Below are 24,750 nucleotides of genomic sequence, written 5' to 3'. Positions count from 1 at the left end.
GTCTCAAATCTCACACTTCACCCTCGTCGCAAACTTGACGCGGCCGACGTGGGCCCGGGGTGGAGAGTATGCAGGTTGTTAGAGAGTACGGTTCGATAAGGGCCTTCGAGGTGGCGGCAGCGTCAAGAACCCACTGAGAAGCAGCCGCCAGTACCACCCTCTTGGCATTCTCGAACCACCCGGCCTCGCCGTGACCGCACCACCATCGCTCACCACGCCATCGCTCAGCGTTGCCCGCCCACCCACCCACCCACTGACATCTCCAACCTGACACGCAAGACTTGACCCCTGCTAAAGCGCAGTCTCACATCCCACGCAGCTCACACAGCACCATGCACGAGCCGTCGGGTGCCCACTCGACCAGCACCGTGCGACGGCCCGACCACCAGGTTTACCACGCTCTCCTCGCTCGTGTCATCGCGCAAATCTGCTCACGGCTGCACCATGCAGCGCAGGCAATAAAAGTGCAGCCTCTGCTGAAACTTTTGCCTTCCTCACTATACACAACACAACCAACACAACCACCACACGCTCCCTACCCCGTGAGTGCCACTTGCCTTACCGCCCTACTAACCCCCCAGCCCACCCACGCTCCTTTCTACCCGCGATCCACCGCATGAAGCCCTCCATCGTCTTCCTTGCTTTCTGCGCCTACGTTGTCCCCACGTTCGCCGCCCCCACACCCATCACTGCAGGAGTCACCGACCTCAACAAGCCCCGCTGCGACGAGAACGAGCACAAGAACGGCACCACCGTTGCCTCTCCCAACCAAAGCGCCGGCTACGACCACCCCTCCAAGCCCACCACCGACCCGTTCACCGGCTCAAACACCACCTCGGGCTCAGGCCACCCCAACAAGGGCGACGACGACAAGGACAAGGACCACCCCCACGGCGGCCCGAGCGCTCCTACCACCCCTGCAACCCCCACCCAGGCTGGCGGCACCGCCGCGAGCCCCGCTACCGACGTAGCAGCTGCCACCACCGCCGCCACTACCCTCGCGGCGACCAACACTCCCAATGTTGGCGTGCCCGTCAAGTCGGGTGTGAGCTCTGGTGCCACCGGCACTAACGGCTCTACCGGCTCGGGCTCGGGCACGGACACCACGAGCAGCGGCCCGAGCGGCTCGGCCCCTGCCACTGCGAACGGCGGTACCGACGCCTCGGGCACCACCTCGTCGGGCACGACTGCTTCCGGCTCGACGTCGTCTGGCTCTGACTCGTCCGCCACGACCACTGGCGATGACAACGATGACGATGATGACGATGACGACGACGACGACTTTACTGATGCCGAAGACGCTGGCTCCGACTCGGACGACGACGACGAGTCGGGCTCGACCGACACCACAACCGGCGGCACCGCCGCGTCGGGTACCGCTGGCGGCAGCACGACCACCCCCGCAACTACGGCCGGCTCGGGCGACAGCCCGGCCGTGACTGGCTCCGACGCCAGCCCGGCCGACACCACCGAAGACGACGACAACACCGAAGATTGCTCCGACGATGAAGAGGACGGCGATGACGACAGCGGAGGCGACGACGACGAAGAAGACGACGACGAAGAGAATGATGATGAGAACGACGACGATGATGACATTGACGACGATGACAATGATGACAATGACAATGACAACGACAACAACGACGACTCGGGCGTCACGGGTACCACCACGACGGGCACGGGCTCTGGCTCGGGCTCTAGCTCGGCTTCTGGTTCCTCCTCGAGCGGCACGACTACCTCCGCCTCGGGCGGTGCCGCTGGCTCCACCTCCACGTCGACCGGCTCGGACTCGACCGCCGCCACGACGGGCTCCGGCTCGTCCGGCGATGGCTCGAGCTCGTCCGGCACGGCTACCACGACGACGGACGGTGGCGACGACAACGACGACGGCTCCGACGATGGCTCCGACGACGGCGATGACGACGACAGCGACGATGGCTCGGACGACGGGTCAGACTCCGACTCCAGCGCCTCCACCGTCGTCGCCGCTGGCGCCGGCACCGCGGCTGGTTCCGCCGCGGGTGCTGCCGCTGGTGCCGCTGCTGGTACAGGTGGCGTCGCTGGCTCCGCTGCTGGTGCTGGCGGAGTCGCGGCCGGCTCGTCCGCCGGCGGTGCTTCTGGCACCGCTGGTGGCGCGGGTGCGGGCGCGGCTGCGCCTGCCACGGGTGGCGCTGCTGGCGTAACTGCTGGCGGTGCCGCTGGTGGTGCTTCGGCCTCGGGCACTACGACTACTGCTGCTTCGGGCGATGACGAGGACGAGGGCTCTGACTCGGACTCTGACTCGGACGACGGCGACGACGGTGATGACGATGGCGAGGATGATGGCGACGACGACTCTGGCGACGACGGCAGCGACCCTACCCCTGCCTCTGGCGCCACAGCCTCTCCTGGCACCGCCACCGTCGGTGCCCCCGCTGCTGGTACGCCTGCCGCCGCACCCCCTGCTTCTACCCCTGCTACTCCGGCCACCCCCGCCGCTGCTCCCCCTGCCAACTCTCCGCCTGCGACCTCAGGCTCTGACGCGTCGGGAACGACTACCCCCGCCGGCGACGACGAGGGCGACGACGAGGGCTCGGACTCGGACTCTGGCTCGGACTCCGATGATGACGACGAGGACGACTCGGACGACGGCAACGACGATGCTGGCGCAACGACTACCGCGCCCGTGGTCTCGTCTTCCGGCACCCCCGCCACGCCTGCTGCCCCTGTCTCTGGCGGCGGCGGAAGCGGCGCTTCCTCCGGCACCACGACCACCTCGACCGCCACGAACGGCAGCACCTCGATCACCGTGATCCACCACCACCACTACCACTGCCGCCCCAAGTTTGGCTCGTCGGGCAACACGACGAGCATCTACCGCCCGTCTGGCTGGCGCCAGGGCGGCAAGGGCGGCTGGCGACAGGACGGCGACGTGAGCGCGTGGAACGCCACTACCACGATCACGACGACCGCTGCCTCCGACTCAGCCGGCGTCACCGAGGCCAACTACGGTGACGATGCCGACGACAACGACGACGAGGAGTACGACACTGCCGACGAGGGCGACGACAGTGAGGACGAGGGCGACGACGAGGAGCAGTAAGCGCCCTGCTTACTGCTCTCCTCTCGCCCGGTCCTCCCCTCTCCATGGCCACTTAACACGTTGTATTCCTAGCCGAGCCCGGCACCAGTAACCCAAAACCCACGCGCTAGCACCCAGAAAACCCAACCCAAACCCAACCCCAAACCAAACCCAGGACGCAAGTCAACCAACCCCCCAGTCAAACCCAGTCACAGTCACCCCCACCGCGCGCACAGCCCCGCGCGCGCCGTCGCTCGCGGCCCGAGTTCTCGCCTCGAGCAACTAGTCAAACCAACAGCCATCAGAAAACCCATATTATCGCCATTGAAAAGCCAAAACACCATCTCGCTCTAGTTCTCCATAATAACAGCCACTCATGGGCCAGGACCGCGCAGATGCGGTCGCATGCTCCCCCTGCCGACGCCAGGCCTCGACAGATCAGACCAGTTGCACAGCATGCATCAGTACCCGTGTGCCAACCAAGCCGGCGGCAGGTGCCGGCCGCCCACACATGCCACTGATGATGATTCCAGCCCACTGATTCCAGCAGCTGGAGCCAACAACCGTGACGTCACGCACCACCACGACCCGCACCACGCACCACTTGCTCCGCTCTGTCCACCCCTGTGCGGCGTGTTGCACCATCGCCGTGCGCGCCGCTCTCCGCCCGCTCCAATGCCCGGCGCCGAGGACGGCATGCGTGCTGTCGCCCCACCATGTAGCGGCTAACGACGGCGGCGGGCTCCACGGAAGAAGAGGCAAAACTAGCTCGGTGCGGTGGACGTTGGTTTTTGTGTTGACGCCATATTAACTGGCACGCGATAGCGAGACCATGGTCATGCCCCACCTCTGTCGTTGCCATGTCGCTCCTCGTCTCGCCCACGAGCCACAGCTTCAGCTTCAACCGTGAGCCCTCCCCCATGGCTGCGCTGACGCCCAGTCCCGCCGCGCCCACAAACACCCTCGCACGACCTACACCTCTGGGCGGCCCCGTCCTCGTCAACACTGGTATGGGACCCGCCGCCTTCCCCGCAAAAGCAAAAGCAGCACCACACAAGCTTGACAGTGCACCATGGCCGCACGGAGACGTGCGGCGCGGCAGGGGCAACAAGTCGGCGGTACACGCTGCTGTCGTGCTCCTGGGCCACCCTGTCCGAACTGGACGACATTGTCGCCCAGCTGTCCGCCGCGCCGATCGCCGCGCTCCGGATACCCTGGAACAATGCACACCTCGAGGTCGTGCTCGAGCGCGTGCTGGAACGGCTCCACGCGCCGACACTCCGGCTGCTCGAGCTCGACTGCCCCGCGTGCCCCGCCGCACTGGTGCCCTTCCTCCGCTCAGCCAGAAGCCACGGGCTGGAACGCCTCGCGATCCCTGCCCGCCCGCCAGAAGAGCTGTTCGCAGCCATCAAGGAGGGCAACAGCACGCTCACCTCTGTCGGCGGGGTGCACGACCGCGCCGTGCTCTCGCGCAATGCGCAGCTGACGGCCCGCGTCCGGCGCGCGGCGGTGCGCGAGCTCGTGCTCGCGCGTGTCTTGTTCCATGCGCGGCCTACAGAAACCCAAAAGCCAAGCATCGCCGCGCTGCCGCACGAGCTCGTCGCCAAGATCGTCGTGGCGGCCAGCGACGACAGCGGCGCGCTCACCCCCGCGCAGCGGACGCGGGTGTGGCGCCAAGCCGCGGACCGCGAGTCGTCCGCCGCGATCGCCGCTGCGATGGCCGCGGCGTCCGACCACGCCGCGGCGATGGACGAGTGGCTTGCCAATGGGGGGTTTGTGTGGGAGCGGGGGACGCGCGAAGGCCGCGCATGGTGGGCTGAGCGGGGGACCAACTTTGGGTGTGTGATTGCCTGAGTGAGGCAGCAGCATAGACTTACTTTTGTACTCCTATCGACCATTCTTCTTGTTGTAGCATCATTCATGGGAACGTGTCGGCTCTACGGCCCAGACCAGGCCAAGCAGGGCCTGGTGACAAGCTCTGCGGAAGCACGGCGGGTGCGGTGACAAGCTCGACCGACCGACGTGCCTTGCTTGTTCGTGCCGGCATGCCCGCTGCGGTCCGCCGCCGGGACCCCTCGTCGCCGAGGAACAGAGCGTTTCGGAGTGGCGGGAGACGGCGACGGGCGACGGGCGACGACAACGACAACGAGGACAGTGGGAAGCGTGTATAAGGTGCAGGCTTGCTTGGCGGCATGCTTCTTCTCTCTTCCCACTACACACACACACACACACCATGAGCACCGCCAAAGAAGGCATCACGCTCGACCAAGTGAGCCCATTCCACCTGTTGCTCGTCTCGGCGGGCAGCCTGGCGCTCTACGCTCCCCTCGCGGGCGCGCTCGCGCGGCGATATGGCAAGGTCAGCCCGGAGCCCGAGCTCGCGGCGCTCGGGACCCATCCGAGCGTGTGGGGGACGTTGAAGCGGACATGGGCGGCGCAGGGGATAAGGGGGGTATACCGAGGTACGTCGCGCCCACCCCACGCTCGCTGACACACAGGAACCTCGGTCCTCCTCGTCCGCTGGATCCAAGTCGTCGTCACCACCCTGCTCGCGGCGCACGCCGCACGGCCCAAAGCCCACACCGACGCCCAGACGAACCACTACCTCCTCGTCGTGGCGCTGTCGCTCGGCCTGTCAGTGGTGGCGACGTACCCCCTTTTCGGGATCCACGTCGGCGTCGTGCTCTCGGCGCCGGATGCCAGCACATTGCAAGTGACCAGGTCGCTCCCCCGCGCCATTGTCGCGGGCTCGGCGCCCTTCGGCGCGTCGCTGCTGCAGGCGATAACGGCCATCGTGTGGACCATACACCCCGTGTTCTGGCTCGCCTGGCCCGCGTCCCGGCCCGACTGGCTCATCGTGCTCATTTTCGCGGGCGTCGCGACGGGGTTCACTGTCGTCTCGCTCAGGTATCAGGGCGAGGCGGCTGGCGTCGTCGCCGCGCAGCTTGATATGGCTGAGCGTGTGGGCGAGGAGGGCGCGCCGTTGCGCGGCGAGGCTTAGCTGTATGCATGGGTGTTTGCTGGAGGGAGGTGATGCGAGGCCGTGGGAGGGTGGGTGGCGAGCAGCAGAGTTCGTCACCGTCATTGACTGACATTACCCCGTGATTCGCACTGCCCACTGCCCACCGCCGCATCCACCACCCTCGCGCAAGACGATGCCACCCCGCCCCATCGACGCAGGGACAGACGTCTCGGCCAGCACGGAGCGTCGCATAATCGGCAGTCTGGCGGCCGTGGCCGCGGCATACATCGTACTCGCGGGCGTGCAGGTGCGGCACTGGGCAGAATACCGCCCCCTCCCTCGGACGGCGCGGCCGCCGTCGCCGCCGACGTTGCAGTGGGCCACGCTTAAGCGGGTCTATCGCGAGGGCGGCGTCGGCGAGCTGTTCCGCGGTACGTACTTGCGTACATTGCTGCTACTGCCCCGCCGACATGCGCTGACACACCACACCACAGGCGGGCACATCCTCTTCGCGCGCCTGTTCGTCGTGCTCTGCTGCGTCGTGTTTGCCATTTCAGTCTTCAAGCCGGCCGCGGCGGACGGGGCCACGGACCGCGCCGTCGCGGGCCAGGTGTCCAAGGTGGCCGTCGCGTCCTTGCTAGCCTGGGCGGCGACGTACCCCCTCGGCGCGCAGCACGTCGCGGCCGTCCTGGGCGCCGACGACCCCATGGGCGCAATGGACCCGCCGAACAAGTTCCTCCGGGCCGGGCTGCTCAGCGCGCCCGTCTTCCTCGCGAATCTAGCGCACGCGGGCTTGCTGTCCCTCGCGGGCCTGCAGTGGCTCCTCCACTTCGCGTTCGATACCTCCAGCGTGGTGGTGTTGACGGGTTTCACGCTCGCGTGTGTGATCGTGAGCTGGCCGCTGCGCGTCGCGGCGGTACGCATCATCGCGACGTACGTCTATCGCGAGGGCGTCACGGAAAGGCCCAAGGACCTGCCGCCGTACGATGGGTTACTGGCCACTTGCCGCGCGATACGGGACGAGGAGGGGTGGGAGGTGTTGCTGGGATGGTAGGCCGGACCGACTCTGTCCGAGGCCTCACCGAGGGCCGGCGAGCCTTGTATCATGCCCCTATGCACATGCACATGTATCCGTACCGCTGCGACGCCGCAACCAGCTGCGTCATGCCGGCGTCGGTGGGGTGCGGGTCATTCATTGGGTTGAAGCGGGTGGCGAGCGGCCGGGCTTGGCGGGGCGGGGCTGGTTATGTACGACGGACGGACGATGCCGCAGACGTCAACACCACTCACTCCTCGACCCATCCATCCATTCCATCTCCATCCAAATGCCAACGCCGTCGTGGGGCACACAGCTAGGCTACACGCTCGCGCTCGCGGCAGTCATGACCGCGTACTGCATCCTATCGTGCGTGCAGGTCCAGCACTGGGCGACGTACCGCCCGCGGGGTTCGGCGCGCATCTCGCAATGGGGCACCTTCGGCAAGATGTTGTCTGGCAAGCGCCGCCCATTCTCAAGGGGTATGTGTGTGTGTGTGTGTGTGCACTCTTGTTGCGCAAACCGTGCCGGCGCGCTGACTGACAACGACCACAGGCGGCCCCGCGCTCCTGTTCCGACTACTCCTCGTCGGCCTGCTCTCCCTCGTGTCCCTGCTGGTCGTCCTCGTGCTCGCGCTCACCCTCGACCCATACACCCAGCTGCTCGCCATACCACTGACGTTTGTGCCCGCCTGGGCAGCGACGTACCCCCTCGGCTCGCACTTCGTCGCACTTGTGCTCGGCGAGCCCGACCCGCCAAAGGGGGAACTCTGGCACTGGCTCCGCAGACGCCGCGACTTGTTCTGCCTGCCCGTGTTCCTCGCCAATGTGGTGCAAGGCGCAATTCTCTCCGTCCCTCTCTGGCAGTGGGCGGGCTACTTCTTCTCCGAGAACGTCTCGGGTGCGGCCGTCGTGGCGACTGTGGTCGTCTGCGACATTGCGACCTGGCCCCCGAGGGTCGCTGCTACCCGCATCATCGACGCGCACATGGATGATGCCGACGACAAGGACGACGAGGCGAGGCCGAGCTCGCTGCCGCCTTACGACGGGCTGCTCGCTACGTGTCGTGCAATCGTGCACGAGGAGGGGTGGGGTGTGTTGTTAGGGTGGTAGTAGGCGCCGGACCGACTCGGACCGAGGCGACAGCGAGGGTGAGGCCAGCCTTGTATCATGCAGCTAGCTATGCACATGCACATGTATCTATACCACCGCGACGCCGCAGCCAGCTGTCCGGCTACAGAAGGCATAGAATGCACAGAACACCGCGGCGACGACGACGACGACTACCGCGCAACGTCCCGGCCGAGACGCGGTGTCGGCGACGTGGGCTGTCGCGTGACGCGCGGCGCGGGCGGCGTCATCGCCAGACCACACCGACATCTACATCCATCTCTTTTGTTCCTCCCTCCTCTCCTCATCCTCACATCCACCCAGCACACTCGTTCACAATGATAGCGCACACCCTCACGGCTGCGGCCGCCCTCCTCGACCCGCTCCCGACGCCCGCTGAGCCCCTCCCGCGCGCCGCCATCCCCATAGTCCTCGCGTCCATCGTCCTCGCCGTGCCCCTCGGTCTGCTGATTACCTTCCCGTTCGTCGGCGCCATCGTGCGCCTGCGCGCAGACTATAACCCCAAGGGCGTGTCGCTCGCCGACGATGACCCGCACTAGTGAGTGCAGGCGACGAGCCGTGCAGCCTGCTCGGCGCTTTGCCACCCGCCGCACCGCGCTGCGGCGCTGACCAACTACTCAGCAACGGCCCGCAGCTCACTGGCGTGTTCTCGACGCTGCGGCGCACGATTGCCGTCGAGGGCTGGTACGGCGTGTATAAGGGTACGTCTGTCGTCGGATTAACTGGCTCGCGGCGCTGACGCCGCTCGCAGGCTGGGCCGTCGCGCTGCTCCAAATCGCCATCATGTCCCTCGTCGCGACGATCGGCGCCTCCCTCTTCCTGTGGCAGCGCGCGCTCGTCGAGCACTTGCTCAGCTACCAGCTCGTCATCTGGGCGCTCGCGCTCGTCGTGCCGCCAATCGCCGCGTTCCTCAGCCTGCCGCTGTACGTCCTCCAGATACGCGCAATCGTCACCCCGTACCGCGTGCCGTTCGCGCCGCGCCGCGCGCTCCGCCTGCTCCTGTCCGACGCGGAGCGCAGCGGGCCCTTCGCGCTGTACTACATCCCCGGCCTGGTCGGCGCGCTTCTTCTTTCGACGTTCCTCAACTCCCTCGTCCGCATAGTCCTCAAGGACGTCATCCTCGGCCCGAACGCGCACTTCATCACCCGCCCCAACGAGCCCCCCGAGCCCGTGAGCATCGCCATCGCCGGCTGGCGCTGGGCGCTCTTCGGCGCGCTGTCCCTCGCGCTCGTGTTTGTGCTCGTCCCCCTCGACGTCGTCTTCACGAAGCTGTCCGTCGCGTCCGTCCTGCCCGGCCTCGACGAGGTCGTCGGCGAGAGCACGCCCCTCGTGCCCGGCTCGAGCAACCTGCGTCTTGCGGGCGAGGAGGACGACGTCGTTGGCGTGCGTCCTGTTAGTGTGGCCGCTTACGCTGGTGTCGGGGACGCGGTGCGCCGCATCACCGAGGAGGAGGGGACTGGCGCACTGTTCCGCGCGTGGGAGTGGACCACGGCGGGTGCGGTGCTCACCTTCGTGACGGGGTAGGCGAGCCCGCGACGCCCCACACGACCTCGCCAAGGTCCCGAACCACCCTCCGACACCATCCCCACAACCCACTACTTACCACCCACTGTAGCCAGTCTTTGACACTCTTCCGATGTACCACTGTGTGTAGCTGCGCGTGCGTCACGCGGCTCTGCGCTGGATTCACTGATCATTGGTGCTGCTGTGGGTCTGCCAACGCGGCATTGTTCAACGCCCAGGGCAAGAGAACGACAGGTGCATGACATCAAGTCGGCATATATATATGTAATGTCCAAGATCAGGCAGCAGCGTCGCCACGTCGACGCCTACTTCCGCCCCGAGCTCCGCCCATACTCCCCCATACGCATGTATCGCGCGAGCTCATCCACATCGCGCGCCTTGACCGGCTCGTACCCATAAGTGATGGTCTCGATGGATGTGCGCCTTGCAGAGGGGTTGGTCCCGTTGGTCGCCATGTCGCTTACGCCGTACTTGTCTGAGCTCGACAAGCTCGGAAACTCGGCGTTCCGCGCGAGCGGTGCGCGGATTGAGCCGCCGGACCCGTCCGGGCCGAAGGAGAGGTCGAAGTTGTTGCGCTGGGAAGTGGCCTTTGAGGCAAGTTTCGTGAGCGTGTGGAAGAGGGCGAGGAGGGGGAGCTGTGGGGGGTCAGCGGTAGTATGAAGACGAAAAGAAGAGGCAAGGCGCCACGACCACTCCACTCACCCACAACGCGCCGGCTGTGGCCAACGTCGCCGCGATGGCCGCGCCGAGCGGCTTGCGCACGTACGCCGTGCACGCGTACCGCGTTGCAAGCGTCGCTCCCGGCGGCTGCGGGAGCGGCTTGGGCGCGGCGGCGAGGGACAACGCGCCAGTCAGCGGCGAGAGCGCGGTGTAGCTATCGCTCGTCGCCACGCTCGTATTCGACTCAATGCCGAGGTCGTACGCCGCGGCAGTGGACAGCACGGCAACGTAGTTGGCCAACGGGGTGCGTAGCGCGTCGGGCAGGGAGCCGTTGTCGCCGTACTGCGTGGTGAGGAGGGAGAAGGCGCCGTTTCCGCCCGCCCTAGCGGATGTCGTCGTTGTAACGCTCACGGAGAGCGTGAGGCCGCGCTCGACCGCTTTGAGCCTAGTGCCCAGGTCGTACGCGACAGCGTCGAGCGCGCCGACGACCGCCGTTCGTGGGGGCAGGGGGAGGCCGAGCGCGGCGAGGATGGCCGCCGTGCTGGAGTTTACGCCGTTGGACGCGTGCGACGCGCTCAGCGTGCCGCCGAAGGGCGGGGCGCAGGTCGCCACGAGCTGGCGTCGTTAGTGGGTTCTCAATTCTGCGCCGCCAACTTATGTACCTCGGAGACGACGCTCGGACCCGCGACGGCGATCGTCGTGCCTGCGATACTGCAGTTGAGTCTTGTGCCGCTGTATACCGTGGGCTGGGTGATGGACCAGTCGAAGACCGCGTTGGTCGTGTGCAGACTATCGCCTGGCCCGAATCTGGGGTTAGCTGGCCCATTGGGACGGGACGACTCACACGACGGATTGGCATGGCCGCGGTTTGCCGACGAGGGCGAGGTACCACCCGCTGTGGGGGAGGGAGAACGTCTCGCTCGAGACGGGGACCGGCTCGTACGCGGAGGTAGCGACTGGGAATATCAGTCAAGCGCACGCGAGTCGGACCCACCAGCCCACAGCACGATGAACACGCCGACCGCGGCGAGCAGCAGCGCCGACACGCGGTGGAACCACCTTCCGAAGGGATACTGCGCGCGTCAGCTGCACTACTCGAAGCTACAGCTTACCGCTCTGTGTACGGGGTAGGTGACTGTCAGCGCGGCGTTGAGGACGTCCATCATGGCAGTGAGTGATGATGATGCGGAAGTGATGAGTTGTTAGCGTATATCGCATGTCGCATCCCTTTGGTGTGTTGGCGCGAGAGGTGCGAGGAGCTGCAGGTAGTGAGTGAGCAGCGAGCAGCACGAGTTGCCATGAGCGGTAGTGACGCACGCAGCGACGACGAGAAGGATCGTGCGGCCACGCACCAAACATCGTCGTCGTCGTCGAGGTCGTGCGCGTCGAGTTGCCTGGGGCGGGGCGTGCGGCGGCGTCGGCGGCGTCAGCCACGGCGCCGAGAGAAGGCGGCGTGCAGCGCGTGCATGCTGTTCGTATTCGGCTGCCGCGCGGGGTTCTGTTCGCGATGCGGGTTTGTACAACGACAACAACGGCGACGGCGACGAGGAGGTCATGCCGGCGGTCACCGCCGCCGCCGCCGCCGCTGGTTGTTTGGCGCGCCGCCGAAGTCAGGCACGTCGATTCTAGGGCTGGCGCGCACGGCGCTGGCGCCCATGGCGCGTTTCAGCCTGCGCCGAGTCCGCGATGGCGGCGCCAGCGCTCGGCGTCGCGAGCAGGCTGCGTCGTGTCGCGGTGAGCAGTGTGCTGCAGTGCCCCGCGCATCAATGCACTGCAGACTGCGGATCACCGTTGCCCACGATCACGTTGCTCACCCTTCAGTTTCCTGCGTTTCACCCTCCCTTGTGCCTTATTGACATGTCTCGTCGAAACGTCGTCATCGTGCAAATGTTGCATTCAAACCTAACCGGCGGGAAGTGACGTGGGCCAGCCAGCGGGCCACCAGAGCTAATAACTAACACGTTGACCTGAGCGACCTGACACTGCTGGGCAAGCTCACGCCGAGCCCAGGATAGAACTGACACAACTCGCGACATCTTTGACTTGACAACAACACTCTCTTCGCCATGAGCGACTACTACAACCAACAGGGCCAGCAGCAGCAACAGCCATACTACCAGCCTCCACCGGGCGCGTACGGCCAGCCTCCGCAGCAGCAGGGATACCCCCAGCAAGGTTATCAACAGCAGCCGTACTACCAGCCCCCTCCGGGACAGTACGGCGGCCCGCCTCCTGGAGGCCCGCCGCCCCCGGGGCCAGGATACCCCGGCGCACAGACTGGCCACCAGCCAGGCCAGCAGCAGCAAGGAGGAGGATACCCAGGCCAACAGGGGCAGCCGCAGTACCCGCCCCAGGCGCCGTACTACCCCCCTCCACAGCAGCAGCAGCAGGAGCAGTCGCAGGGCGAGAAGCACGAGTACCAGCAACATCAACAGCAGCAGCAGCCGCCTCAGCAGGACCAGAAGCCCCCCGAGCCTGCCCCGCAGCAGCAGCAACACCAACAGGACCAACAGCAGCAGCAGCAGAAGCCGCACGAGCAGGGCAAGTGGGGCCGCCGGTTCAAGTCGCTCGGGGACAAGGTAAGCAAGCCCCTCACCGCAGACCCTGCTGACGCCAGCTCATGGACTCGCTCGTGCGCGGCTTTGGCTGGGGCGTAGGCACCAACCTCGCCAACCGGTTCGTCAACATCAGTGAGTTTGCCAAATGGGGTAAGCTGACGATAGTCTGCGGCAACTGTGGGCGGTAGGCTTGGAGCGGTGGAGGATAGATACACGATGGTTACATTCGTCACGCTGTGACGCTGCTACGAGCTACATTACAAGACTGGATACAAGACTGACTGTCCGTCTTACAACTCCTCACTCTTCCTCGAATTTCCGCGGGGGCCGCCGGCTCGCCCTACCCCGGTCTCGTCTTGACAGGCGCCTCCGCTCACTACGAGATCGTAGTCCACTGGTCGTCGTGGACGCCCGCTAGGCCGGCCTCGAAGGCCTCCATGTCCTCGCCATCGCCGCCGCCCTCGTCCACGTCCTGGTAGGTGCCGTCCATGGCGTCGTCCTCGGCATACCCCTCGCCGATGCCCATGCCCTCCATGAGTGGCTCGAGATCCACGGGTTCCAGCTGCGCGAAACACTCCACCGCGCACGAGCCGAAGCGGCCCAGGTCGGACAGGCTGAGCGGCACGGGGACAGTGTACCAGGGCCACTGTTCCGTGCTGTCCGCCTCCAGGAAGGTCATGGATAGCGCGGAGGTGACGGCGCGCTGTGCTGTGGCGCGGAACGCCAGCTCGTCGTCCCACACCTTCGGGACATAGGTCACGACCTAGAGGGAGTCAGCCTGTTTGACCAGACCAAGTTGTGCTCACCCTCTCGAACTCGGCGTTGAACTCGCGCATGCGGTCCTCCAGGAACGTGTCAAAGTTGCCCCTGTATCGTCCACGCTGGGCGTCGCGTCTGGTCCCACGGCGTCAGTCAACATGTCCCTCCCGCTAACTCCAACTCACTCCTTGAGCACCGTGTGCACCAGGTGAAGCCGCAGCGTGAGCTCGTCGACGCCGCGGTAATTCTGCGCGCGCTCATACCCGGCAAGCATGCCCGCCGCCATGGCCGCCGCGTAGACGACCAGGCGCGCGGCGTCGTCGGCGCGCGTGTGCAGACGCGCGGGGTATCCCCGCGCAATGCACTCTTCGAGGGTGAGGTCCTCCTCGTCCTCGTCGAGCCAGGACCACGGCTCGATCGACTCCGGGCCCCAGTAACACGCGGGAACTTCGGGGGTGAAGCTCGGCTGCGGGGAATACACGACCGCGGCGGGGTCCGACATTTCGTTGGCGGTGTCGTGCGGGGCAGAGACTCCAGCGCCTTCCACCCCCTCGCCGGGGTCGATCTCGCCCTCCTCTGTCGCGGCGAACTTGAGCCGCATGACGCGCATGGCCGCCGCCAGGCCGGTGGTGTCGCTGCTCGCCGCGGCTGCTGGGTCGATAGAAAGTTCGCGCATGGCCTTGCGCGCCGCGACCTCGTCCGACGTAGCGAGGGTGCGCGTGCGCTGCTTGCGCTTCCGTGGGGGGCCGTATGGCGCAGAGGAGGTGCTAGGTCCGTCGAACTTTGGCATCGTGCTGGTGGTTGTGGGTAGTGTGAATGAGAGAAGGGAGAGAGGGGGAAATGAATGTTGTACGTGTGTCAGTCAGTGGGAGCGGCGGCGACGAGTGTGCGGGCGCCCGCCGGCGACGGCGGCGACACGGAGCGTGACGGCCGCGGTGATGGATGTGGCGAGGGCGTGGGGTTGTGTGGCGAAAGGTGCCACGCGCACGACAAGTGAGTGGGTACAAGCTCACCGTTGCGTGCATATACGACCTCGTCCTACAGCATCTCGCTCGGACAAGCAGTCGCTCAACGCAACGCGTCGCACCGGTGCCACATCACTGCAAACAGATTCATGCCCAAACAAGACTACAACCACCTACGCGGCATACGCGCCGAGCCGCGCAACGTCGAACGGGCGGCGCGCGTACTCCGGCCAGCCGTCCGCCGCGTCGCGACCAAGGCAGAAGGTGACCTCGAGCGCGACGAGGCAGAGACGCTTGGCCTGGTCGAAAGGACACGGCGGGGCGGGGAGGGTGGCGGCCTGCATGTCGTCAGCCTGGCCCTCTCCTTGACTCCACTTACATCCTCCGCGGCGGCCTTGATAGACGCAATACGCGCGCGCATCCACTTGCGGAAACTGCGCCGTGTTCCCTCGCGGCGTACGCTGTCGCGCCTTCGTCTGTTAGCGGGGACAGGGGGGCTGAACTTACTCGCTCAGCACTTCATACACGATGTTCAGGGCCACTGTTTGCGGGGTGATGGCGCGCCAGTCGCCGCTTAGCATTGACGCGCTGACTTCCTCTGCTGCGCGTAGGGCTGCTGCGGTGATGATTTCACCTGGGGTGCGAGCGGGAACTGGAGGAGGGGAAGCGTGCGGGGTGCGGGGCTCTTGCTTGACTTTTGGCGAGGTGGGTTCCAACTTGACCTTCGGCGAGGCTGGCTCCGTCTTGACCTTTGGTGATTCAGGCTGAGTCTTGACCTCTGGCGTGGCCCGCTCTTGCTTGACATAAGGGGCACCAGGCTCCTCCTTGACCGCGGGGCTCGGGGAGCGCGGCTCACGCTTGACGGGCGGCTCGTCGTCGTACATGTATGCCCCCGCCGCGCGCGGTTCGGGAGTCGCAGAGCGGTCACGCTCGTCCTTAACCGCCGGCTCGGCGTACACCGGCTGGTGTGGGTACACCACCCCCTGGGGAGCGAACCGGCGCCACTCGCCACGCTCAAGCGCCTCGATAAACCAGTTGCTGTACCGCGACCCCATGGCGAGCGCCTCCTCCTCCGTCATGCCGAGACGCGCGAGCACGTGCCCCAGCGCGCGGACGCGGATGAACGGCGGCGGGCGGCGGGCGTAGAAGGGGACTTCTGTAGGCTGCCATTCGAAAGGCGGGGGCTGGGGGAGCGTGCTGCGCATGGCGGAGAGGGGGGGCTGTAGGCCTGCTGCGAAGGCTGGTGGGGTGGCCATGGGGAAAGGTGGTGAGTGGAGTAGCGGTTTGAAGTGGCATGGCGTGGCTCCAGTGCTTATGAACACACACGGCGGATGCCTGGCGAGTCAAGAGCGAAGGGGGACGCACATGGGGTGATGTGACGCAGTTGTGTTGGTGCGTGAACAAGGATGTGGCGGATTGGGCGAGTGTGTTTGATCGCCGCGACATCAGTTCACGGCCTCATGTGCTTCGGTTGTTTGCACAATGTCACCGAGAATGGATTACACAAACATAACTCATATATGATCTACATGGCCTATACGAAATCTACATGGCTATACGTACGCAGTACGCCATACAGTGCAGCGTGGCAGCTCTAGTTCCACCACTCGACGAACATGTAGGGGCCGAGCACAGAAGCATTGTAGGGCACCGACTTCTCCTGGGGCCAATCGAACACCTCGGTGTGCGTGTGCTGCAGCGCCATGAGGCAGAGACCGAGAGCGGCCGTCATGTCGATGTCAACTGGAGCATTCTGGGCCTGGAATGGCATCAGCATACTCCGTCCCATCCAGACGTACCCAGATCAAGGCCGCACCAAAGCGCTCCATGCGCGCTGCCTCGAAGGTGTCAAAGTCGTAATGCCTGACACCAGCGTCACGCTCCTCGTCGCGCCTGTTTTTATCAGCGACGTAGCAAACAGCACTCACTCAAGGAGCACCTGGTGCGTGATGTAGAGGTTCACCTCGAGCGGCGTGACGCCGCTCCAGTCGCTCGAGCAGAGGGCATTGTTGACACGCGCGGCACCACGCTCCGCAGCAGTGCGAAGCGTGACCGCCGGCGACTGGAACCGCGCGACCGTCTCGCGCGCGGCGCGGCGCGCCGTGCCGGACCCGTACGTGCTGTACGGGTCCATGGCATTGAAGGTGTTTGGGAAGTGGGGCATTGTTGTGTTGTGCTGTGGTGTGGTGGTTGGTGAGATTGCATGTTGCTGGCGGAGGGGAGTTAAATACAAGTCAGTCGGGTGATGGGGTCAGGAAGAGTCGACATGAGAGGGTCCCTGCTGCCAGGATAAACACCTGATGGACTGAGCGGCTTGTGGTGCTCCTCAATCTCGGCGCATGTTGATACCGCTGACAGTTTGAACTACATATCTCTCATGCTTGTATACATACGATGACGAGGCCTCGAGTCGCGGTGACTCCTACGGGTCGGGGGCATAGGCCCCCAGCTCTGCCGCGTCGAAGTCGGCCTCCTGGCTGCCTGGCCACGGCTCAAGGGAGTCCCTCGCATCGAAGGTGGACTGCAAGGCGACGCGAATGAGGCGGAAGGTTGACTCTCGGGAAGGCAGGAGGCGGGTTAGCGTGAACACGGCCTCGCTGCGCGCCTGTGTCTTGTCAGCGCGGCAGCGTATGGGCACATGCCTTGCGGTACACGCCGCTGAACTGGCGAATCCGGCGAGACTCCCACTCGTTGAACGTCGCGGCTGGACCGGACCGCCGAGATTCGTCGCGCCTGAATATGTAGTCAGCAGGACCAGAGGCACCGAGACTCTTACATCTCGAGCACGACCGACACGACCATCAGCCGCACACTGAGCTCCGTGACGCCCGAAAAGTCCATCGTGTTCATAGCGTCCATGACGTCGTCAGATGCCCGGTCAGCCGCCTGCGTAATCACAGCGCCGAGGTCGTTGTTGCCGACAGGATCGAAGAAAGAGGGGTACGGCTCGGTCGGCACCTCGCTCACGAACGAGACGTCTTCGAGGTCGCTCCAGTCGTCGAAGGTGAGAGGGTAAGCGATGGACGCCTCGCCGTGGTTCAGGAGGGGAATGTGGGGATCGTCGTCGCTGCCTGGCGGGGTTCGGAGCTCGATCGAGTCGTCCGTGATGTCCTGCGAGGTGGCGAAGGACATGTCGGGCGGTTGCCAGTCCAGGCTGTCGGATGAGAATGAGAAGGACTCGTCGTCTTGCCATACTGGAGAGCTCGGGTGGCCGGGGCCGGCGTCGGGCGGGGTCCGGGGAGGCGTGTTGTCGGGGGGCATTGGGAGATGGGTTGGGTGGCGAGGAGAAGGAGGAGGGAGAGCCGTGGGAGGACGAACCTTTATGCGCTGTTTCTTTCGCACTGTGCAGCCCGTGAGCCGTGTGGTGAAACAACTGTGGCACAATCTCTCCGTGCCACATGCCTTTGTGGCACTACCTTTCGCGTGCGTTTGAGGGTCGACTGTGCGGTATTGTTCTCCTGGATAAGCAGAGTTGCGACCGTCTGTGTTGTTCATCCTATCATCAGTTGCTCTCAATTATGCATACCACGGTCGTAATACGTCATTCGTGACTGGTCCCAGCGCATTCTCCTCGTCGAGCTGAGTTGTGCACTTGCATCATGCCAAGCCGGCGGCATCGTTGTGGGACTTCAAAAAACACACATTCATACTTTATACTTCACGTCAGCTACAGAACGTCTCAGGATTCTCCTCGGCCTACGCGCCGATAAAACCAAAAGAACCACTGGTACGACCCCAGCTCGGACAGCTCAATCACGACGTGCCGGTCATCGGGCCACCGCTCGTCGGCGTCAAAGCAGCTCATGTAGGTACACTGCAGGGCGAGCATGCAGAGTCGAAGCGCCGGGGCGTAGTCGAGCGCGATGCGATTCTGTTTGAGGGGGAGTTCCTGCACCATCTTTGTCTGTGTCAGCTTTCCCCCAGTGGCGCCTCACCTTGGAATACGCCGCGTCAAAGTCGGCCTTGCGCGCGGCCATCCAGTCGGCAAACTTGGGAGAGCGGGATCCCGCGCCCCGACGGCGAGCCTGGTCACGGCTGTGAATGTGAGCGGCACGTTCATCAACCATGCGCTCACAGGTGGAGCACCTCGTCAACGAGACACAGGCGCAGGGTGGTCCCCTTGATACGTCGCCAGTCGTCCTCCAGCTGCGCCACCTCCACCTCCTTCACCGCCAAGTCCTTCGCGAGGAGAATGGCCTTCGCGAGGGGGTCCGACGTGAAAGGGTCGCAAAGGATGCGGAGCTTGGACTCATAGTCGCCGGAGAGGTGGCCGTTTGCGGTGTTGTCTGCGTTAAGCATGTCGACCTCGTCGGGGACTGGGGCGTCGCTCTCGCTCCCCTCGCCGTCTGAGGCCGAGTCGTTCGGGGACGGGACATAACTGGGGTCCTGCTTCTCGGCGTTGTTCCTGTGCTTGTTCTTGCTGGGCTTATACTTGGACTTGCGGCGCTTACGACTCGGCACGTGGGCAGGGATGGTGCTGGAGGTCGGGAACGGGATGGAGGGGGTGCGTGTGTCGATGTCCATCGTATCGTTGCGATGACCGGGCCACTCCCAACAGCACCGGCGCTTAAATGCCCTTGAGAGCTGGCTACCGGGAAGTGAATGTGCCGGTGCTTGGGAGAAACTGGTATTGTTGCTGGCCGATCGGGGTTCCAGTGTCAGATGTGTTAGAGGACGACACCGATCTTCACCGGCCACACTTGTTTCACAGTGGCCCGTCCTTGTGTGAACCTGTATGCGTCGAAGTCCTGCAATCATGTGTCCGCCTTGGTCTACACGCCTTGAACCTTGCTCTTCCACTTCCAGTCCACACCTCCAAAGTTGATTTCAGTCGAAATGCATGTGCGAGACACGAAGGCAAGTACTATATAACCGATGAACACGAATCACTAAGGGCGGCCTTCCTTACCGCTCAACTGAAGTCCCAGTGAGACCCCAGCAGCTCGCCGTAGGGATGGCTGACCTGCTTGACCTGCGCGCCTCTCGGCCATCCGCCAGGAAAGTCGAGGTCCTCGTCGTACGTAGCCTCGAGGGCAACGAAGGCGAGCGCGCGGACGACCTCCTGCGGCGGGCGCAGCTTCTTCCTCCCGTACGAGAGCTGCAGGACGGCCTGGCGTTCAGTCGTGGTGCCGCACAGCCCGAACCTCACCCGGTCGTAGGCGGCGTCAATGTTACGCAGGCGCTCCGTCTTCCACACGGGGTAGCGGGTGGTCCCGAGGCCGCTGTCGCGGAGGCTGTTGCGACTGGAGCGTTCAGTCAGGGACATGCCACTGCGCCACGCACTCACCGAGCAAGAACCTGGTAGATGATGTTCAGCACCACCACCACTTCAGGAATCGCGTCCCAGTCCTCCTGGTTGTGCGCGCTCTCGAAACGCATCGCAGCGAGAGCGAGGTCGCTCAGCATGGGGTCACGCTCCGTGTTCGCGGGCGGCACGCCGCCGGCAACGTGGGCGTAGTTGAGCTCGAACTCGAGGTCCTCGTCCATCGGCGTACTGGCGGTGGAGGCGTCGCCGTCCGAGTCTGAGTCACCCGCGCACCCCTCGGAGGAGGTGTATTCCGGGTCCAGTTCGGCCTCGTTCTGGATGGGGTAGCGGTACAGGCCGTGGCTGGTCCAGCCCATGATGGGCCTGCCGTCGAGAGACATGTTGCGGTTTGCTAGTTGAGGTGGTTGGCGAGGACGAGCAGATGCAGGAGGTGTCTTTATACTGCTTCTGCGTGAAGGACGATGCATCGTTCTGAGACGAGGCAGCACAATGTACAGTCGGGAGAACAGCATCAGACAACTGATGTTCGAGAACGAGATTGATGGTCGGATGATGAACACAACAAGGACTGCCACTTTCACTTGCAGTTAACATTGTGTTGAGCCGTGCCTCATCACTCGACAATATGGAGGAGGACGAATCGCGCATTGCATTATCGCACGCCTCTTTTCGGGGACGGGCATCCGGGTTTGTTGGGGACTTTGGCCTCATCATACAGTAAGTGAACCATGGACACATAATGCAGGCAATGTGCCACACAATGGTTGGAACGCAGCACAATGACTGCCACACCAACAGAATAACACCAGCCTCGGCACAACAACAAGCCAGCAGCCGTCTGTCTGCACTGCACTGCTCCGATCAGTTCAAACCATGCACCAGACATGGCCAGACCTGGGCTATTGAAGCGTGCTCGTAGCTCATTGTGGAGCATCGGATGGACGAGAAATGCATCACAGCCGATATGACAAGGGGTATCAGAATATGCAGGTATTACCGAATGGCAGAGAGACAAAAGCTTAGGAGACCGTCACAGCTCGCGGATGCGGGCATGAGGATAGCCCGCCTCGGCATACTCGCCGAGGTCGCGGGTACGGAAGTTGCCGTAGAAGTAGTCCTCGTACCAAGACTCAGGCGTGTCCACACCGCTCTGGTAGAGCAGAGTGAGTTGTGATCGCCAGTGATGGATGAATGGATGGCCATTGTTGTGATCGCCGTTGTTGTGAACACCAGATGTCAGATGCCACTTCGTCGCCATCAAACACTGCAGTCAGGCCGCCATCACACCTCCACAAGTGCCCAACAGGCCTAGTTCGTCGAGTTGTAGTCTTGAGTGATGGAGAGTGTATAAGTGATGGGATGGATGGAGGTCGTCGGGACGCGCTCACATGGCCACGCCACCCGGGCCGGACGCCACATTGTCCGTGCACCTCGTCCCGATTGTCCCCCCACCTTCTCCACCGCCGCCGCCGGTGGCGTCTGCTCCCTGCACTCGCCCGCAGTCTCGCTCGCCACTCCTCTGCAAGACATTTAGGCGATTCTAACTTCGGATCGTTGCCCCAGAGCCTTGGGGGTGCGATCCTGAGCTGAGCTAAGCTGTTCGCCGCGTCATGACTATGGTTGCATGGTACGTCGTCTCTTTGCTGGGTGGCCAGATAAACGCACGGCCAAAATCTCACCTCATCACCTCAGCAATCTGACAGTTTATCATCCACTGCCCACTCTTTGCCGGCGGCGTTCCAGCTGATGGGAATCGAATGGGGCCCGGGTCAGGGGGCAACCGGGGCCCACCGCGCCCAGATTCCACTTTGGCACATTAGCGGCGACCTCGGCACGAGAGCGAGACAGCGAGACAGTCAGTTGGTGCCCGACAATGTCACCTGACGCGCGGCTATGTCATTGACGGGTTCCCGTGTGTGCCGGGGCTAGTCATCTCAGCGCCGGGGGCGAGGTATATAACGCATCCCCATGACCTTGCTGGCCTGGCCACCCCTCCGCCAGCTATCCCCACAATCCAGCAAGCAAGCAGCATGGGCGACACGACACAACCCCCACCTCCTCCGCGCGAGGGGCACGCCATCCGCGAGTGCCGCGAGTACAAGGTCATCTTTATCGGGGCGGGCCTGCTCGGCATCCACTTCGCCGCCCGCATCCAGCAGTACGGGCTTGGCATCAAGCCGGTGGTGTACGAGCGCAACCCGGACGTCGGGGGCACCTGGTACAACAACACATATCCCGGCGTGGCGTGCGATGTGCCTTCGCACGGGTACACTTTGTCCTGGGCGCCGTGGAGCGGGTGGTCGCGCTTCCAGGCGCCCGGGGCCGACTGCCAGCGGTATGCCGAGTTCGCTGCGTCCAAGACCAACATCCGCGACATCACACGCTTCAACACGCGCGTGCTGAGCGCCACGTGGAACGAGGCCAAAGCCGAGTGGGAGCTCGAGCTCGAGGACGTGAACACCGGCGAGAAGTTCAAGGACTCGGCGCCCGTGCTCATCAACGGCTCGGGGCTGCTCTCGCAGCCGAGCACGCCAAAGCTCAAGGGCATGGAGAGCTTCAAGGGCCGCCAGTTCCACTCGGCGACGTGGAACAAGACCCCGACAAGCGAGTTCAAGGGGCAGCGCGTGGCGCTCGTCGGCGCCGGCTCGTCGTCGCTCCAGATCCTGCCCGAGATCCAGAAGGAGGCGGCCCATGTCGACCAGTACATCCGCTCCGAGACGTGGGTCGTGACGCCGTTCGGCGCCGACGCGCGCGCCGAGCAGTGGGGGCTCGACTTTATGCAGGCGCTCACGAGCGACGACCCGCGCTTCGCCAACCCGCACTACACGGACGAGCATAAGGAAACGTTCCGCACCAGCCCCGACGAGGTGCAGAAGCACCGCAAGGCGATTCTCAACACGACCAACAAGATGTTCACGGACGGAATCACGGAGATCGTGTCCCCGCACCGCGAGGCGGCCGAGGCGCTGTACGTCCAGATGACGACGGAGAAGCTCGCCAAGAAGCCCGAGCTGCTTCCACTCTTCCTGCCCAAGTGGTCGATCGGGTGCCGCCGACTCACCCCCGCCGTGGGCTACTTTCAGGCCATCACGGCCGACAATGTCGACGTCGTGCGCTCCAGCGTGACCGAGGTGACGCCCACGGGGCTCATCGACGCGGACGGCAAGCTGCGCGAGTACGACGCGATCATCTGGGCGACGGGGTTCGACACAACATTCTACCCGTCCTTCAGCGTCAAGGGGCGCAACGGCACCCCCTTGTTCAAGGAGGAGGCGCGCGCATACCTCACCGCACACGCCGAGGACATGCCCAACTACTTCACGGTTGCTGGGCCGGGGCTCATGTCGTTCAACGGCGACTTCCTCGGCGGGCTCGAGCGGATCCTCGACCACATTCTGAGGTTCGTCTTCAAGCTCCAGCGCGAACGGTACCAGTCGGTGTGCGTGCACAGCGACGCCGTGATCGACTTCACCGCCTACCTCGACGAGTACCTCAAGCGCACTGTGCACACGCAGCCCTGCTCGAGCTGGTACAAGAACGGCTCGAAGGACGGCAAGGTGCGCGCCATCTGGTGCGGCACGTCGCTCCACCTCTTCGATGCGCTCCTCCAGCCCTGCTGGGAGGAGTTCGAGTGGACGCGATACCCCGACGAGCGGCAGGGCAAGGAGCGCTTCAACTGGATCGGCAACGGCCGCACCCACGCCGAGCTGCATGGCGGCGACTGGTCATGGTATGTGCCGAAGGTGGACGCGGACAACATTGTCATCCCGACGGCGACCGACCAGACGCCCCTGCACGAGCTATACAACTTCTAGGAAGGGGGCCGGTCGGCGTAACCGAGGCCAGCCCTCGTCACCTCCTGCGCGTGCGTGCGTGCGTTCTGTTGGCTGTTTCAAACTAGGCTGCTGGCGGGTAAGCAACAACTCCTGCCAAGCGTTTCTGTAATGTGGCATCATAAAAGGGTTGTACCGAAGACGGGGTCTATGCAAATGCAATGGAATAACTCGAGCAGATGTGGTGGGGTGGGGCTTCAGCCCCTCCCCCTGGGGTTGCATCCATCCCCACGACCGGCTTTAGCCGCTTACGAGATGGCTGCGGCAGCTGCTGATCCTGATACTTCTTGGTCGGTGATGGTGCCGGGTGCCTGCCTGGATGGAAACGTGCAGGTGTGCCTCGCTCAGCGTCGACGTCTGCGGCCACAATGTTCCGCGGACAATGGCCAGGATCTCACCTGCCGCATGCATCTTGCTTGTGCTGTGGTCGGAGAATTACACCCTTCGGGGCTCGTTTCCGTGCACTCGGAAACCGGAGCCCAGGTCCAGACTACGTACATAGCCGAAGGGGGGGAGGCGGTAGGCGATACGCGGGGGTGTGTCGTGTCAGACCGCCAGCCATTGTTTCCATGGCCCAGCCAGCCCAAGCGAGATGCCAAGCGGCTGGTATGGGCTGCCTCCACCAGCTGCGCATGCACTCCATCCATTCCGTGGCGCTCGCGATGGATGGTGATGGCGAGGAGTAGGTGGTATGTGGTGTGGTGTATGCGAGGCTCGCAGTGCCACGGCGACTAGAATAGCTTCTGGTGTGAACGACAACACTACGCCGCGGCCAAGCTCCGTTTTCTGACCGCTGACTGCGAAACCTTTTCCTTCTTCAATGACGAGCTCGCTCGAATGCCTATGAGGTGTGGGGCAACCAAGTGCTCACTAACACACCCTCGCTCGCCATTGCGTTTGTTCGCGAAACGATGCCTCGCCTGACTCGTCAATGTGGGGTTGTATTTGTGTGGGGCTGGGGATGGTGGGTTGCTTGGGCGGACGTCACTCACT

At 64.2% G+C, this 24,750-nt stretch overlaps 11 protein-coding genes across 13 annotated transcripts; 5 read left to right on the top strand and 6 right to left on the bottom strand.

Moving 5' to 3' along the window:
- Positions 1–616: 616 nt before the first annotated feature.
- Positions 617–3,085, top strand: 1a_0 (Replicase polyprotein 1a; the record flags this gene model as incomplete). Its single annotated transcript, XM_062771907.1, has 1 exon — positions 617–3,085. The coding sequence occupies one exon, from the start codon at positions 617–619 to the stop codon at positions 3,083–3,085; it is 2,469 nt and encodes an 822-aa protein (XP_062627891.1).
- Positions 3,086–3,739: 654 nt separating this feature from the next.
- LOC62_04G005374 (uncharacterized protein) lies at positions 3,740–7,162 on the top strand (the record flags this gene model as incomplete). 3 transcript variants are annotated; one of them, XM_062771904.1, is made up of 3 exons in its annotated part: positions 3,740–3,764; positions 3,890–3,970; positions 4,005–4,918. In XM_062771904.1, 3 exons carry the CDS (start codon positions 3,740–3,742, stop codon positions 4,916–4,918), a joined length of 1,020 nt encoding a protein of 339 aa, XP_062627890.1. The 3 variants fall into 3 exon arrangements, with proteins under 3 accessions (XP_062627890.1, XP_062627889.1, XP_062627888.1); XM_062771905.1 differs by lacking the exons at positions 3,740–3,764; positions 3,890–3,970 and adding an exon at positions 5,563–6,181 and having other exon boundaries at positions 4,881–5,526; XM_062771906.1 differs by lacking the exons at positions 3,740–3,764; positions 3,890–3,970; positions 4,005–4,918 and adding exons at positions 6,176–6,457; positions 6,521–7,162.
- A 36-nt stretch (positions 7,163–7,198) lies between these two features.
- Positions 7,199–9,876, top strand: LOC62_04G005373 (uncharacterized protein). Its single transcript, XM_062771903.1, has 5 exons — positions 7,199–7,544; positions 7,618–8,154; positions 8,496–8,730; positions 8,814–8,893; positions 8,944–9,876. Exons 1-5 carry the CDS (start codon positions 7,352–7,354, stop codon positions 9,714–9,716), a joined length of 1,818 nt encoding a protein of 605 aa, XP_062627887.1. The 5' UTR covers positions 7,199–7,351; the 3' UTR covers positions 9,717–9,876.
- Positions 9,877–10,021: 145 nt separating this feature from the next.
- On the bottom strand, positions 10,022–11,542 carry LOC62_04G005372 (uncharacterized protein; the record flags this gene model as incomplete). Its single annotated transcript, XM_062771902.1, has 6 exons — positions 10,022–10,351; positions 10,419–10,991; positions 11,039–11,183; positions 11,221–11,332; positions 11,371–11,449; positions 11,489–11,542. The coding sequence occupies 6 exons, from the start codon at positions 11,540–11,542 to the stop codon at positions 10,022–10,024; spliced, it is 1,293 nt and encodes a 430-aa protein (XP_062627886.1).
- Positions 11,543–12,442: 900 nt separating this feature from the next.
- On the top strand, positions 12,443–13,122 carry LOC62_04G005371 (uncharacterized protein; the record flags this gene model as incomplete). The annotated part of the gene is made up of 3 exons (XM_062771901.1): positions 12,443–12,955; positions 12,994–13,066; positions 13,100–13,122. 3 exons carry the CDS (start codon positions 12,443–12,445, stop codon positions 13,120–13,122), a joined length of 609 nt encoding a protein of 202 aa, XP_062627885.1.
- Positions 13,123–13,310: 188 nt separating this feature from the next.
- LOC62_04G005370 (uncharacterized protein) lies at positions 13,311–14,483 on the bottom strand (the record flags this gene model as incomplete). The annotated part of the gene is made up of 3 exons (XM_062771900.1): positions 13,311–13,697; positions 13,741–13,828; positions 13,879–14,483. 3 exons carry the CDS (start codon positions 14,481–14,483, stop codon positions 13,311–13,313), a joined length of 1,080 nt encoding a protein of 359 aa, XP_062627884.1.
- Positions 14,484–14,831: 348 nt separating this feature from the next.
- Positions 14,832–15,914, bottom strand: bag_0 (IgA FC receptor; the record flags this gene model as incomplete). The annotated part of the gene is made up of 3 exons (XM_062771899.1): positions 14,832–14,996; positions 15,038–15,128; positions 15,166–15,914. 3 exons carry the CDS (start codon positions 15,912–15,914, stop codon positions 14,832–14,834), a joined length of 1,005 nt encoding a protein of 334 aa, XP_062627883.1.
- A 338-nt stretch (positions 15,915–16,252) lies between these two features.
- LOC62_04G005368 (uncharacterized protein) lies at positions 16,253–16,822 on the bottom strand (the record flags this gene model as incomplete). The annotated part of the gene is made up of 3 exons (XM_062771898.1): positions 16,253–16,417; positions 16,458–16,551; positions 16,587–16,822. The coding sequence occupies 3 exons, from the start codon at positions 16,820–16,822 to the stop codon at positions 16,253–16,255; spliced, it is 495 nt and encodes a 164-aa protein (XP_062627882.1).
- A 451-nt stretch (positions 16,823–17,273) lies between these two features.
- On the bottom strand, positions 17,274–17,919 carry LOC62_04G005367 (uncharacterized protein; the record flags this gene model as incomplete). Its single annotated transcript, XM_062771897.1, has 2 exons — positions 17,274–17,391; positions 17,435–17,919. 2 exons carry the CDS (start codon positions 17,917–17,919, stop codon positions 17,274–17,276), a joined length of 603 nt encoding a protein of 200 aa, XP_062627881.1.
- A 383-nt stretch (positions 17,920–18,302) lies between these two features.
- On the bottom strand, positions 18,303–20,304 carry LOC62_04G005366 (uncharacterized protein; the record flags this gene model as incomplete). Its single annotated transcript, XM_062771896.1, has 8 exons — positions 18,303–18,314; positions 18,359–18,556; positions 18,594–18,693; positions 18,734–19,135; positions 19,680–19,768; positions 19,808–19,901; positions 19,946–20,152; positions 20,198–20,304. The coding sequence occupies 8 exons, from the start codon at positions 20,302–20,304 to the stop codon at positions 18,303–18,305; spliced, it is 1,209 nt and encodes a 402-aa protein (XP_062627880.1).
- Positions 20,305–21,954: 1,650 nt separating this feature from the next.
- Positions 21,955–23,739, top strand: stcW (Putative sterigmatocystin biosynthesis monooxygenase stcW; the record flags this gene model as incomplete). Its single annotated transcript, XM_062771895.1, has 1 exon — positions 21,955–23,739. One exon carries the CDS (start codon positions 21,955–21,957, stop codon positions 23,737–23,739), a length of 1,785 nt encoding a protein of 594 aa, XP_062627879.1.
- Positions 23,740–24,750: the final 1,011 nt, after the last annotated feature.

Source organism: Vanrija pseudolonga, chromosome 4 (genome assembly GCF_020906515.1).
Source record: "Vanrija pseudolonga chromosome 4, complete sequence".
NCBI classification, from domain to species: Eukaryota; Fungi; Basidiomycota; class Tremellomycetes; order Trichosporonales; family Trichosporonaceae; genus Vanrija; species Vanrija pseudolonga.
The sequence above is the reverse complement of the archived record's forward strand: the minus strand, read 5'-3'. Positions and strand labels throughout refer to the sequence as shown.

What these genes read in the sequence shown, in the direction of transcription:
- LOC62_04G005373 (XM_062771903.1), top strand. Translation starts at nt 7,352, where the DNA reads ATGCCAACGCCGTCGTGGGGCACACAGCTAGGCTACACGCTCGCGCTC. An exon ending in CGTGCACGAGGAGGGGTGGG is followed by an intron (nt 8,155 to 8,495) that starts GTGTGTTGTTAG and finishes ACATCCACCCAG; the next exon opens with CACACTCGTTCACAATGATA. An exon ending in CTGGTACGGCGTGTATAAGG is followed by an intron (nt 8,894 to 8,943) that starts GTACGTCTGTCG and finishes CGCCGCTCGCAG; the next exon opens with GCTGGGCCGTCGCGCTGCTC.